General features: G+C 39.3%; 2 protein-coding genes across 3 annotated transcripts in view; both read left to right on the forward strand.

Annotated features, from left to right (window-relative positions):
- cdh13 (cadherin 13, H-cadherin (heart)) overlaps window positions 1–15696 on the forward strand; it is a 370859-nt gene that overhangs the window by 63260 nt on the left and 291903 nt on the right. The gene's annotated exons all lie outside the window — the stretch shown is intronic.
- Window positions 1034–12726, forward strand: LOC311291217 (uncharacterized protein). 2 transcript variants are annotated; one of them, XM_084410137.1, is made up of 13 exons: window positions 1034–1263; window positions 2216–2290; window positions 2509–2598; window positions 3517–3591; window positions 3808–3897; window positions 4656–4730; window positions 6153–6242; window positions 7123–7228; window positions 7330–7400; window positions 7689–8226; window positions 9699–9845; window positions 9930–9983; window positions 12357–12726. In XM_084410137.1, exons 1-13 carry the CDS (start codon window positions 1171–1173, stop codon window positions 12608–12610), a joined length of 1758 nt encoding a protein of 585 aa, XP_084266263.1. In that variant the 5' UTR covers window positions 1034–1170; the 3' UTR covers window positions 12611–12726. The 2 variants fall into 2 exon arrangements, with proteins under 2 accessions (XP_084266263.1, XP_084266264.1); XM_084410138.1 differs by lacking the exon at window positions 1034–1263 and adding an exon at window positions 2020–2113.

Raw genomic sequence — 15696 nt, forward strand, 5'->3', positions numbered from 1 at the left:
ATTCATATCTAAATATTATAAAATCACAATTATAACAAAAATAAAATATTTTTGTCAAAGTTTCGCATTTTTTTGTACCAAAAAAACCCAGTTTTTCAATAATGTTACAATATGATTAGAACCAAACCTGAACAAAATGTTACAAAGAGAAATGTTGGAGTCTTAAGATTGTATCATTTATTTCAATCATTTATTTTTAATCTAATTCTAGATTCTAGACACACACAATTGTGTGTGTGTGTGTGTGTGTGTCTGAGAGATAAAGAGAGAGAGAGAGTGTGTGAGTACACATTGTCGATGTGCCAGTGTCACCACACCACTTTATATTTGTAGTGGTTCTGCATTTTGGATGATTTTATTTGACAAATTATACCCTTACAAATGTTCCTGTGTGTATGCGTGTGTGTGTGTGTGTGTGTGTGTGTGTGTGTGTGTGTGTGTGTGTGTGTGTGTGTGTGTGTGTGTGTGTGTGTGTGTGTTTACATTTTCAATGTGTCAGTGTCACCAATTTATTTTTGTGGTGGTACTGCATTTTGGATAATTTTATTTGACAAATTATAGCCTTACAAATGTTCCTGTGTGTGGGTGTGTGTGTGTGTGTGTGTGTGTGTGTGTGTGTGTGTGTGTGTGTGTGTGTGTGTGTGTGTGTGTGTGTGTGTGAGAGAGAGAGAGTGTGTGAGTACACATTGTCGGTGTCAGTGTCACCACTTTATATTTGTGTTGGATCTGCATTTTGGATGATTTTATTTGACAAATTTTAGCCGTGTGTGTGTGTGTGTGTGTGTGTGTGTGTGTGTGTGTGTGTGTGTGTGTGTTGGGATATGTGGTTTACACGGACAACACGCCGGACATTTCACCTGGGCTCCCCGGACCTAAGGGTAATACGGGGACTATGCCAAGGTCCTCATAAATCAAAGAGTGTAACTGCATTTGTTAGTGTCTGAACAACATAAATTCTCTTTTTCTTTGAAAGTCCTTATTTACCACTTGACCTGATTTTGAGTGTATGCCAGTGTATAGAACAGCGACCCCACAGCTGGGTTATATATTGCAGTTTCATACACATTTCTGATACACACGGTGCATTTTGGCGGGCCGTCTTGTGATTGGCTGGTTTGCGCACGTGGGCGGTAACAAACAGAAGTCGACGGGAAGCTCCGCCCACAGCACATGGCCCAGCTGTCGCTAATTAAATACCTAATGGACCACACCTCGGAAGTGTCAGCTCGACGTCGTTGGGTTTACTGGATTAAATACATACAGGTAATAATTATATTTATACATATAGTTGCATTTTTGCATGAAGTGTTTCCTATTTGCAAGAAATTGTAACTTGTAACTTACAATTACTGTAAAATGCTATATATTTACCACAATATTAGCTGAGCTAGCTTGAGTGGCTATCAACATGTCCTGCTCATTAAGCCTCGGGCTATAGAGGTGGAGGACAGCAGGTAGAGATGAGGACAGAAGTAACATTGCGAGCAGGTCAAATTTGGTAGTTTTGTTTTTAAAATGAAAGCTAGCTAGGTTAAGTTGAGCTGTGGCTACCGCATGGCTTAATGAGCAGGGCGAAGCTAGTTAAAGCCTTAACTTTTACTACAGACATTGTGTTTGTTTTATAGAATTAAATATTTTCTTAGTAGCCCAACATTATTGTGTTTAAATATGAAGTTGCAGTGACACAGGAAGGCTGTGATATCATTAATATGAGTACTTTCAGGCCATTAAATAAATGTAATGTGTTTATGATGTTCTGTTAGTGTACTAAACCTGTAAGATAAATTAATTGGTACCATAGTAACCAACCACAATGATCAATATACAAAACATGAGGGGCAACAGACCTGACAGGTATCATGTGCTGTGTGTAGAGTGTTATTTAAAAAAAAAAAAAAAAAAAAAAAAAACAGGGTTTTTATCTTCTTGACTTTATTTAACTAACTTTGTGAAATTGTTAGTTCTCATATAAGAAATGCTTTAACCATAGAACATTTCACATACCAAAATACTGTACATTTTCCATCAAGCTTTCAGGTGGAACATGATTTTTATAGCTTTTGTTAGCACCACCTAACCAGCACACCATAGATGATACTGACCATTACAGAATGTAAGAACAAAAACAATGAAGTCATCAAATGCTGTGTTCATCAGAGTGTAGTTTTCATAATCCACGGTCTACAATATATATATATATATATTTTTTATACAGGGCCTTGATGATGAAATGTCTCCAAAGATGTGTTGTACCACAAATCCCCCTTCCACAACTGATGATACTGAAGAGGTATGTCCTCACAAAAGATAGATTTTTATTAATATCTTGCACTTGATTGTTAATATCAGAAAAGTTGTCAGTGAGTTTTAAAGCAAGGTTTTCCTGTGTCTTTCTGTCAACACTAGAATGGTTTATTTTTTTTTATTCAGATGTCAAATGTCCTCTCTAGTGTCACGCTCCCAGGACTTTCTCTTTATTGTCCTTTGTCTCTGTTTGATCTTCTACAGCTGACCACTGAGAGCAAGTGCACCCATACAGCCGTCAGCCACCCGAATCAGACTAGTCCAGAGCTCGGCCCACTCACCAAGGTTGGAGAGGTAAATTAAATTTGATGTACAACTTATTTGTGGCAAAATGTTAAATATGCCAACCTATTTCAATATATATGTGTGTGTGTGTGTGTGTAGTCACCTGAGTAGAACATGCTTTATGTGGACAGTCGCCTGAGTAGAACATGCTTTATGTGGACAATGGAATGGAAGGACAGTCAGTATAATATCTGAGTGTATGTGTGTGTGTGTGTGTGTGTGTGTAGTCACCTGAGTAGAACATGCTTTATGTGGACAGGCGCCTGAGTAGAACATGCTTTATGTGGACAATGGAATGGAAGGACATTGTCTAAACATGCTTTTTCAAGCTTCAGTCAGTATAATATCTGAGTGTATGTGTATCTAACACTGAACCCCACCCAAACATGACTTGGGAGGTCCATACAGTTTAGAGGGTCCCGTCCCCAGAGGCATCACTTTGGTTTTTAAGAACACTTGGACTGCCTGCATTGGATCTGTATGTTGGTTTAATGTGAATGTTAAGTTGTTTAATTACATGTAATGGAAAGGCACCCATTCAACAGCACTGACGAAAATTCATGACAAGATGTCATTTAAAAGAATCATAGCAAATCTAAGAACTATAAAAGGACTAGCACCTCACTCCATGTAAAAGCTTAGTCAATTATTCTAGAAGTGCAATCATTCTACGGAGTTGGCTGACAATAGATAAACAACAAAGTAATCAAATGCTGTATTCATCAGTGTAGTTTTCATAGTCTACAGACTGTAGTCATGTGGCCTGTTCAGCGACTAAAGAACCGTTTCAGAGACTACATGTTTTCCACAAAACACTCACTGAAATACAGCCATGATATCTTTTCACTGAATGCTACACAGGGAACATCTTGTCTTCAAGATATTTATTATAATTGATCTTTTTTTGTTGTTTATTCCTTTTTACAGGGCCTTGATGATGAAATGTCTCCAAAGATGTGTTGTACCACAAATCCCCCATCCACAACTGATGATACTGAAGAGGTATGTCCTCACAAAAGATAGATTTTTATTAATGTCTTGCACTTGATTGTTAACATCAAAGAAGTTGTCAGTGAGTTTTAAAGCAAGGTTTTCCTGTGTCTTTCTGTCAACACTAGAATGGTTTCTTTTTTTATTCAGATGTCAAATGTCCTCTCTAGTGTCACGCTCCCAGGACTTTCTCTTTATTGTCCTTTGTCTCTGTTTGATCTTCTACAGCTGACCACTGAGAGCAAGTGCACCCATACAGCCGTCAGCCACCCGAATCAGACTAGTCCAGAGCTCGGCCCACTCACCAAGGTTGGAGAGGTAAATTAAATCTCATGTACAACTTATTTGTGGCAAAATGTTAAATCTGCCAACCTATTTCAATATATATGTGTGTGTGTGTGTGTGTAGTCACCTGAGTAGAACATGCTTTATGTGGACAATGGAATGGAAGGACATTGTCTAAACATGCTTTTTCAAGCTTCAGTCAGTATAATATCTGAGTGTATGTGTATCTAACACTGAACCCCACCCAAACATGACTTGGGAGGTCCATACAGTTTAGAGGGTCCCGTCCCCAGAGGCGTCACTTTGGTTTTTAAGACTGCCTGCATTGGATCTGTATGTTGGTTTAATGTGAATGCTAAGTTGTTTGGTTACATGTAATGGATAGGCACCCTATTAGTTATACTGGGCTACATGAAGTCAGCTCCTGGCACTGAGGCTAACCACAAATTCTCCATCTACAATTAAAAAATATGAAGAAGGTATATCTTCATATAGGATATGCTTTAAATAAGCTGCATTCAAACATTCAAAGGAAAAAACAAAAACTCAGATAATATCTACAAGGGCTAATTTCTGTACAAACCTTCAATTTCAATCTCATCCAGTGACTTCCCCTGCATGCTGGAAAGGTTTCCTTTCTCCATTGACAAAAGGAGTTTGGAAATCTTAGCCAGTTGTGTTGTGGGAACTGGTAATCTGTAGAAGTCGCGGTGAACACAAATGTGTTCATCAGTGTAGTTTTCATAGTCCACGGTCTACAATATTTTTTGTTTGTTTTTTCCTTTATACAGGGCCTTGATGATGAAATGTCTCCAAAGATGTGTTGTACCACAAATCCCCCTTCCACAACTGATGATACTGAAGAGGTATGTCCTCACAAAAGATAGATTTTTATTAATGTCTTGCACTTGATTGTTAATATCAAAGAAGTTGTCAGTAGCCGCGTTTCCACTGTCGGGCCAGGGCCGGGCCGTGCTAGTGCGTGCCAGGGCCAGTCGCGTTTCCACTGTCGGGCCAGGGCCGGGCCGTGCTAGTGCGTGCCAGGGCCAGTCGCGTTTCCACTGTCACTTCCGGGGCTTGATCGGGGCTTACTCGGGGCCAACGGCCAGGATTTCTGGCCCGTCGAATACCTTGGGCCAAAGCGGGCCAGCTCGGGCTAGAGGAGTGGTTACCAACAGAGGAGGAGTTTACCGTTGGGAGACGGCAGCGCCGGATGAATTCTGTCAGCATTTAAGACTTAAAAAAAAAATAATTTAAATCGCGTTCATGTTTGAATGCCTTCTGTTTGTGATGCAAAAGACTATGCACGCTAGCCGTTACCATAGTAAACATAGTAAACGCTTGAAGATACACATAGTAAAAAAAAAACATAGCGAATGCTTGAAGAAATCAGACCAATCTTAAAGGCTATCACAGTCATGTTTTTATTTGATCTGTCAGTAGCCTACGTCTCGTCTCTTTAAACCGGACTATCAAAAAATAAAGTAACTTTTTTTTTCGGGAGCTTCCTCTGTTTCTCTGACTGAAAATATCTGTATGGGAGTCGAGAGAGTGCTAAAGCTCCTCAGGTCGTATGGCATATATTTGTAGAAATTATAATTTTTTCTAAATGTGATGGATTATGTCCTGTAACTAAGTTACCAGATAAAGAAACAGACGCGACTGAAAAAGTAAGTGTGCATGTCCTCTTTCTTTTGTGAAATAGACCTAACGGTAATTTATTTCTGAGTGACTAATGTGCAATTTTCACATAAATTAATTCATTATGATCAATGTATCACTTTTTATTGTAAACCTGTGGTAAAACATCGATGCTTGGGTTTTAAATATTCAAGTAGCTGCTAAACAAACAAACAAAAAAAAAGCTAGCAAACGGCCGCTTTTATCGTGTTTGTTTTCAACGCTGTTTCCAGTGATTTCTGATTAGTTTTCTGATAAAACTTCCATTTGTTGGTGAAATGATGGGTTAGTGTGACGTTGTCCCAGAGAGGCGTGTTACGGGCGTGTTTTAGTGAAGCGCTGTGGAGCTTCTGGCCCGACAGTGGAAACGCATGCCCGGTGCTATTGGCCCGAGGCTATTAGCCCGGCACGGCCCGTTTAAAGCCCTGGCCCGGCCCTGGCCCGACAGTGGAAACGCGGCTAGTGAGTTTTAAAGCAAGGTTTTCCTGTGTCTTTCTGTCAACACTAGAATGGTTTCTTTTTTTATTCAGATGTCAAATGTCCTCTCTAGTGTCACGCTCCCAGGACTTTCTCTTTATTGTCCTTTGTCTCTGTTTGATCTTCTACAGCTGACCACTGAGAGCAAGTGCACCCATACAGCCGTCAGCCACCCGAATCAGACTAGTCCAGAGCTCGGCCCACTCACCAAGGTTGGAGAGGTAAATTAAATTTGATGTACAACTTATTTGTGGCAAAATGTTAAATATGCCAACCTATTTCAATATATATGTGTGTGTGTGTGTGTGTAGTCACCTGAGTAGAACATGCTTTATGTGGACAGTCGCCTGAGTAGAACATGCTTTATGTGGACAGTCGCCTGAGTAGAACATGCTTTATGTGGACAATGGAATGGAAGGACAGTCAGTATAATATCTGAGTGTATGTGTGTGTGTGTGTGTGTGTGTGTGTGTAGTCGCCTGAGTAGAACATGCTTTATGTGGACAGGCGCCTGAGTAGAACATGCTTTATGTGGACAATGGAATGGAAGGACAGTCAGTATAATATCTGAGTGTATGTGTATCTAACACTGAACCCCACCCAAATATGACTTGGGAGGTCCATACAGTTTAGAGGGTCCCGTCCCCAGAGGCATCACTTTGGTTTTTAAGAACACTTGGACTGCCTGCATTGGATCTGTATGTTGGTTAAATGTGAATTCTAAGATGTTTGGTTACATGTAATGGATAGGCACCCTATTAGTTATACTGGGCTACAAGAAGTCAGCTCCTGGCACTGAGGCTAACTACATATTCCCCATCTACAATTTAAAAATATGAAGAAGGTATATCTTCATATAGGATATGCTTTAAATAAGCTGCATATAAATAAGATACGCTATAAATAACAAAATGCAATAAAAGGGTAATCATATGTATGAGGTAAATTAAATGTCACATTGGTATTGGATTTAAAATGATTGGATATCGACATGTAAATATGAAATATCTTTCTGTCCAAACTATGTGGCTTAAATATAAAATATCTTTGTCCAAACTATGTGGCATAAATAAATACTACAATTAAATTTTTCGCCAACAGTGTCAAAAACACCGCCTTGTGTGCGCAACAGTATCCTCCTTGGACAAGTGTGTTCGTTGTGTGGGACCCGTATCTTCCTTCAAGTGGCTTGGCTATCGATGCACAGGTTAGATATTTAGTGAATTAGTATAGAGTATATATGTGTTGTGCTCTAACCACTTAAATAGACCTGCAGTGTTAACATTATTTTACTCAAATGTGTTCCAGTTTGTTCAGGGGTCTGGCATAAATCCTGCCTCAAGCAAATTAAAAGAGATGACTTTAACAGCACAGCACAGGTGAGTATCTACTAAGTGAGTGTTGAACTTGAACTGTCTATAACAGTGGTTCTCAATTCCAGTCCTCGTGACCCACTGCTCTGCACATTTTGTAGGTCTCTCTTATCTGACACACTCAGTTCAGTTCATGGAGTCTCTCCTAACGAGCTGATGATCTGGTTCAGGTGTGTTAAATAAGGGGGACATACAAAATGTGCAGAGCAGTGGGTCATGAGGACTGGAATTGAGAACTACTGGTCCATAAGATTCAATCACCATGTCAAATAATTTGCTTTCTCACCAATTCAGGCGCAGCAGTCTCCTAAGGCTTCTGAGGATGAACTGCTGTCAGATCAGGACAAAATTCCACATCCAGAATTGGACCAAATATCATCTGATGATGCTGAGGACATGTCTGACAAGGAATACATACCTGATTTGGAGTCAGAATATGCTTTGTCACTACTTGCCAGTAGAAGAACTGAATGTGGCATTTGTGCCATAAATGTCTTCCTGTTTGCAAGACCAACTTCAATGAGCCACTACAGAGGACATGATTGTTTGCATGTTCATGCAAGCCAGTGTGGAGCAAAGCACCCTGAGTACCTTAGGTCAACGCAACTCAGGAAACATGTTGCCACACTCTCACAAGTCCTTAATTTAAAACACAATGAACTTGATCAGGTTGCAGGTTTCCTGGGTCACGACATCCGTGTTCACCGCGACTTCTACAGATTACCAGTTCCCACAACACAACTGGCTAAGATTTCCAAACTCCTTTTGTCAATGGAGAAAGGAAACCTTTCCAGCATGCAGGGGAAGTCACTGGATGAGATTGAAATTGAAGGTTTGTACAGAAATTAGCCCTTGTAGATATTATCTGAGTTTTTGTTTTTTCCTTTGAATGTTAATTTATAATCATCTAGACTTGGCGTAGTCAGCATCCCTTTCCAAGAAAAAAAAAACACCTTTCATGTCCAAGTATGAGTCGAGGACTACTATTCAGAAATATAAACTTAAGTCTACAGTATGGCTGGACAGTAATTCAAAATTATGTTTGTGTAGGTGCAGTCGAATTACTTTAAATATTAACCTAATATCAGATTGTGTAATCATTTATCTTATGTGCTCATGGACCACATTAAACATAAACGCAGGTATAATAGCTCAAAACTACTCAAGTAAAAATAGTTACTTTGCAAAAAGTGGCAAGTACAAAACCAAGTACTATCTTTTCCTTATTTGATGTGGCTATTTCAACCACAGATTTTTATGTCCAGCTATTTATGAGAGTTTTACCAGAGCTGTAAACTATTTGAGTAAATGTAATTAGTAACAGTACAACTACAAAGTAGCCAAAAAGTTATGCAATTACAAATTACATTTTGCATGGCACCTAACTTTTTCTGCAGCAGTTTGTTTTTGCTATAAAGAAGTGATATTTCCATCTAAGTGGCATTGACTGAACTATATCTTGTGCGTTTTGCCCTTACTCACCCAAACTTGTCAACAAGTCTACTTTACATGAATGCGAGTGCATTAGTAGGTGCTAAATCGCAGACGTTTGATTTAGATGAAGTCAGGACTGCAGCCAGTGATGAGTCCAAAACCAGCACATCCAGTGCAAGTAGACTTTGACTATTTAATTTGACTTAACATAATTTTTTTTTATCCACATTATTGACAAGGCCTTTTTGAAGGATATTGGTTTACGTGTGGCCTTTTTGTGCACTTGAGCTTAACTGAGACTTGAGAGTTTGTAGACGTTTAAATAGATAGTTCACCCAAAAATGACAATTGTCATAATTTACTCACCCTCAGGTTGTTCCAAACTTGTCTTTGTTCTGCTGTACTAGTCAATGGCTGGCAAGATCTGCTTGGTTAAAAATATATAAAATATCTATCTATGTGTACAGCAGAACAAAGAAATACAGGTTTGGAACAACTTGAGGTTGACTACATGAAGACAGAATTTTCATTTTTGGGTGAACAATCCCTTTAAGAGGCTGTTGTGTCGACCCTGATTTATTAGACTATTGAGGTGTTCAGTTTTATTTAGATTTTAGAAAATAAACATGAATTCTCATTTTACAAATCAATTGTTTCTTATTTTCACCTGCCTGTCTCAGGTGTCAAGGACTAGTGCATCTTTGAGCCTAGATTTAGTAGAAGTAAAATACTAAAGTATTGTTAATCACTTTTACTCGTATTGGTAACTTGTAATAGAGTAATTTATGCTGCAAGGTATCTGTCTTTTTACTCAAGTATGGTTTTCAAGTACTCTTTACACCTCTGAGTTTTACTAATGCCATTTTCCAGATGAGATTGCGTTAAGTGATGCTGAAGACAGTGGGAGCGAATCTGATGACAGCAACACAGATCTCACCGCATCAGAGCTTGGAACTGTGGAGCCTATGGTTTCTGACTCTACAACCACAGAGCAAGACCATGACATGGGAGACTTTGGTATGTTAACTCAATTCATAGTCACTGCTGATAAAATGTATATTTTCCTGTGACAAAAGTAACTTGTTAAATTGTTTTCAACAGGATCAGTGTCATTTGTGTCGTCCACAGTAAGTGAGAGTGTACCTCCCTCTGAAGGTAAGATTCAGATTCAAGAGGTTTATTGTCTATGCACAGAAGAAACACAGTGGTTTATACCCTACAATGAAATTCTTATTTTGCCCAACTCCCTTAAAGGGATACTTCACCATTTTTTCATATTAAACTGTTATTCCCTTAACTAAGATGAGTTGATGCATACCTCTCTCATCTCAGTGCGTGCACTCAATCGCTCTGGCGCGCGGCGACAGTTTGATAGCACTTAGCTTAGCCCAGATCATTCATTAGGGACCAAACAGAAATGAAGCTAGAAGCGACCAAACACCTCCACGTTTTCCCTATTTAAATACAGTTACACGACCAAGTATGGTGACACAAAATAAAACGTGGTGCTTTTCTAAGCGGGTAAAAAGGATAACTATAGTGTATGGCGGAATAGCACTGGGAGCACTTCGACTAGGTGTAAAAAGCAGAGCCGGACAGTAACGGAGTACATTTACTTGAGTACAGTACTTAAGTACAATTTTGAGGGATCTGTACTTTACTCGAGTATCATTTTTGGGGAGTACTCATGACTTTACTCAAGTACATTTGAGAGGCAAATATTGTACTCTTTACTCTGCTTCATTTCTATCCATAACCGTGAGTACCCGTTACTTCTAAAAAAGAAAAAGAAAAATCTCGGAAACCCTCAATTTGTTGTTTCCCTCTCAAACGTGATTGGATTGTGCAGGCGCCACTGATTGGGACAGCCTATCAGCAATCACCTTCAGCTTTCCGCCAAAGGTCAACTCCATGGTCAGATTTAGATAAGAGACGAAACCATGGATGAAACAATGGATGAAGACGCAGCAGGTCCGTCCCGGGAATGTGCCAACCCGTGGCCCCACCTCGCCAGACTATTTCAATTTTCTGAACAAGTTAATGATAGTTTTCGCTTCAAGTGTTTGCTGTGTTTACCAATGTAAGCACTGTGGCAGTAGTAATGCAATATTTAGAAAATGTACTCTTGTACTCTTGATACTCAAGTACTTTTAAAAACAAGTACTTCAGTACTTTTACTTAAGTAGACATCTGACTGTAGTACTTTTACTTGTACTTGAGTAAAATTTAGCAAGGGGTATCTGCACTTTTACTCAAGTAATGAAGCTGTGTACTCTGTCCGCCTCTGGTAAAAAGTCACGTTGGTTCTAATGACAGAAGTGAGAGGGAGAGGATTTTTCAAGCGTGACTTTTTACTGCGCCAAGTCGAAGTGCTCTTGAGTCCCAAGTGCTATTCCGCCATACATTATAGTTATCCTTTTTACCTGCTTAGAAAAGTGCCATGTTTTATTTTGTCACCATACTTGGTCATGTAACTACTCGTGTAACTGTATTTAAATAGGGAAAACGTGGAGGTGTTTGGTCGCTTCTAGCTTCATTTCTGTTTGGTCCCTAATGAATGAACTGGGCTAAGCTAAGTGCTATAAGTGTCGCCGCGCGCCAGAGCGATTAAGTGCACGTACTGAGACGAGAGAGGTATGCATCAACTCGTCTTAGTTAAGGGAATAACATAGTTTAATATGAAAAAACGGTGAAGTATCCCTTTAACATTATTATGCACGTCTTTGTGATGTATTCAACTATCAAAATGCAAGAGTAATCTTAAAGAAAGAGATATAAATGAATAGCCCTAAATTTAACTGTACTGCATTTGTACAAAACATCTTGTCTGCAAGGGAGCATATACACTTACTTTATTATCAGGAAATGTATACTGAATTTGAGGTAAAAGTAAAGTTACCTCCTCCTCTTCACATGTTCTCTTGATTGCCCATGAGTATGTTCTATTAATTCTCTTTTTAGCAAGTTGGTTAAAAGACTAAAAATGAATTGGTCTTGATGACTGAGTCACAACATGCCACAAAATCTGGAAGATTAAGAGGTTAAAAGTAGTATTAAGCTGATTGTTACGTACAGTTTCAATATCAAGACTAAACTTTCAGACCAAGTTCCAACACTATTTAGTTAATCTTATGAAATCAGATTTAAACTGAGAATCAGACCTTAAACCCCATAGTCTTTGTTTCATTTAAAATACGGTGTGTTGAAGTATAATGCCAAAATTACTTAAGACATGTTACTAATTATAGTATTACTTACTGCAATTAATTCAAATAGCAAAAGGTTTGGCCACATAAATAGATGAACAGCAGACATTCTAATAATACTCCATATTGTCCACACTCTAATGTGGGCTAGTAAAGTTGGTGAAATCACATCGAGTGAGACACCAACTGATACCCAAAGTGAATTAAGAAAAGTAAACTGCAATTTCTTGTCAACTGTGGCATTAACTGACCTCATGTTTTGATGGCTTAAACTGGACAACACATTTAGTGATCTATTCATTTTTGTTTGCCTATCTTCCAGGGAAGTATGCTGATGAGGAACATGGATCCAGAAGAGTGGCAAAGAAAGTGTGGTCTAAGGCTGAGGTCGCTGCAGTAATGCGACACTTCAAAGGTCATATAAGCAGGGGAAAACTGGCCACCAAAACTGAATGCAGTCACTGCAAACTGGTGGAAGACCCCGTGTTGGCACAAAGAACAGTGCAAAATATAAGGGACTTTGTTCGAAATAGAGGAATAGCTGCAAAGAGGCAGTCAGAAAAAGAAAAGATTTAAATACACTGACAATTGTGGTGGTGTTTCTATGTTTGTGTTAAAGGAACACGCCGACCTTTTGGGACTTTAGCTTATTCGCCGTATCCCCCAGAGTTAGACAAGTCCACACACACCCTTCTCATCTCTGTGCATGCCGTAACTCTGTCTGACACACCCACCGCTAGCCTAGCTTAGCACAAACACTGGAGGTAAACGGCTCCAGCTAGCATACTGCTCCCAATAAGTGACAATAACGCCAACATTCTCCTATTTACATTTTGTGATGTGTATAGTCACAGTGTGTATGAATAACAAGGTCACATGATACACAGCCATCTTCTAACCGTATACATACTGGGAACTATATTCTCATAGAATTAACTAGAAGACGAAGCACTGCTGGCTGGAGTGATTAGCACAACCCTCTGAGCGAACTCTCTGCTCCTCACCACGGGCTTCTCAGGTCCTGCGAGCAAATCCCTCCGCAGTAGCAGTGCTTCGCCTTCTGAGAATATAGTTCCCAGTATGTGTATGGTTAGAAGATGGCTGTGTCTCATGTGACCTTGTTATTTGTACACGCTGTGACTATACACATCACAACATGTAAATAGGAGAATGTTGGCGTTATTGTCACTTATTGGGAGCAGTATGCTAGCTGGAGCCGTTTACCTCCAGTGTTTGTGCTAAGCTAGGCTAGCGGTGGGTGCGTCAGACAGAGTTACGGCATGCATGGAGATGAGAAGGGTGTGTGTGGACTCGTCTAACTCTGGGGGATACGGCGAATAAGATAAAGTCCCAAAAGTCCAAAGTTCCTTTAATGTTTTAAATAGAGGCCGTCACAAAAGCAAACTGTAAAACAGCTTTTATTTTATTTTATATATTTTTTTATTTTTTGTTATGAGCAACCATGGGTCTTTTGAAGTTGGGTAAGAATGACTTATTTGACCTTTTTTGCTCCATTCTCATTGTCATGGCACTGGTGTTGTGTGACAATCTATTGTTTAGCTCTTACAGGCTGTTATCTGGCTGTTAGTCAGTGTCACCAACTAACAATGGTGATGTTAGAGTTGTGCAATAAAATAATAATTCAAGTCCCATTAATGCTTGGTGGTGTCAGGTTAATGTGTATTTATGTTAATGTGTATTTATGTTAATGAGCAAGTGACGTCATTGTCCCTTTAAAGTCCCAATAATGTTTGTTTTGGTCCTTATAAGTCACATATTCTTCAAAAAGAGAACTGTCTCTATAAACCACAATAGTTTTAGGGTGGTGTGTATCACGCTCTGAAGGGTGTATCTGAAGTCTAAAGTGTCCTGAATTTTTTTCAAATTTTTTTGAGTGTTTTAATCTAACTCTCATAGCTCTAGGACCTCAGGAAAGGGTAGTCCATCTAAACCACCACCGGGCCTGTTTGGAGAAAAAGTCTGGCTAATCCACATAAACCAGTATGTGTGTGTGTGTGTGTGTGTGTGTGTGTGTGAGAGAGAGAGAGTGTGAGTACACATTGTCGGTGTCAGTGTCACCACTTTATATTTGTGTTGGATCTGCATTTTGGATGATTTTATTTGACAAATTATAGCCTTACAAATGTGTGTGTGTGTGTGTGTGTGTGTGTGTGTGTGTGTGTGTGTGTGTGTTTACATTTTCAATGTGTCAGTGTCACCAATTTATTTTTGTGGTGGTACTGCATTTTGGATAATTTTATTTGACAAATTATAGCCTTACAAATGTTCGTGTGTGTGTGTGTGTGTGTGTGTGTGTGTGTGTGTGTGTGTGTGTGTGTGTGTGTGTGTGTGTGTGTGTGTGAGAGAGAGAGAGAGAGTGTGTGAGTACACATTGTCGGTGTCAGTGTCACCACTTTATATTTGTGTTGGATCTGCATTTTGGATGATTTTATTTGACAAATTATAGCCTTACAAATGTGTGTGTGTGTGTGTGCTTGCGTGTGTGTGTGTGTGTGTGTGTGTGTGTGTGTGTGTGTGTGTGTGTGTGTGTGTGTGTACATTTTCAATGTGTCAGTGTCACCAATTTATTTTTGTGGTGGTACTGCATTTTGGATGATTTTATTTTACAAATGATAAGAGAACAGTTTTTATAGTCTCAAAAATGTATTCCTCTATATGTGTGTGTGTGTGTGTGTGTGTGTACACGCGTGTTGTGAGCAATATAATTTAGCATTGTGGATGTTTTTTGCATTGGTGGAAGTGTGCCACTTTATTTGTGCCATTTCTGTCGATGTATTCTGCGTTGTTTCTGATTTTGATGATGAATTTTGTCTATTTTGATTGCGGGGTCTCCAGAGACCCCGAAGACCACGAGTGTCACAATTTTTGTCACGCTAACATAAAAACAGATATCATTCCACTTTATTTTTTTTTTTGTAGATCTAGACAGTGTTAAGAGCCGTAGAAGGTTTCATACCATTTGGACAAAGGGAACATTTTTTTTAATTTGAGTAAAAGTCATTTGGGGTCCCAAAATACCCCATAAACCATCAGAGGGTTAAAGGAGAGAGAGTGGGGCGAAAAGTCATTACTCAAAGTGTCCCTCTTTTAAAAGTTTTGTCTATGCGCAGGTGCTCGGTTTTCGGCGGCTGTATGGGACCGACTGAACAAGTCTGCGGACAGTTCATCACAACTGAAAGCATTTACATGGTGACATTTGTATTCAACTCGAGTGGAAATGTCTTCTCAGGCACGCACACACACATAGACGACTGCTCGGCACACTTCCGCTGTGCATCTGTGTATGCGTATGTGATGAATTATTTCATGGCATAGTGACCTCGTAGTTAGTATGTATGATAGCACCTACAGCGCCTGATATTTCAGTCTCACAACACAACAGCAGATAAATAAATGGCAGTAAATAATGCTGATTTTTTTTCTCCCTCTGGGTTATTTGGGTTTCATCAAACAAATCTGAAAGACATGAACACGTGAGATGAGATTGGATTCTCTAAATCAATGACAGTGTAGTAGTGTTTTGGAGTGTGAAGTGCTTGGTGTGATGTTAAAGTTATAGTGTTAGGCATCACAACATATTGAGCAGAGGGGGTTCTCAAGGTTAGATGAAGAGGACAGGACAGGCCACATTTTCAAGAGGG

The sequence above is a fragment of the Rutilus rutilus genome (assembly GCF_951802725.1).
Source record: "Rutilus rutilus genome assembly, chromosome: 5".
In the NCBI taxonomy this organism is placed as follows: domain Eukaryota; kingdom Metazoa; phylum Chordata; class Actinopteri; order Cypriniformes; family Leuciscidae; genus Rutilus; species Rutilus rutilus.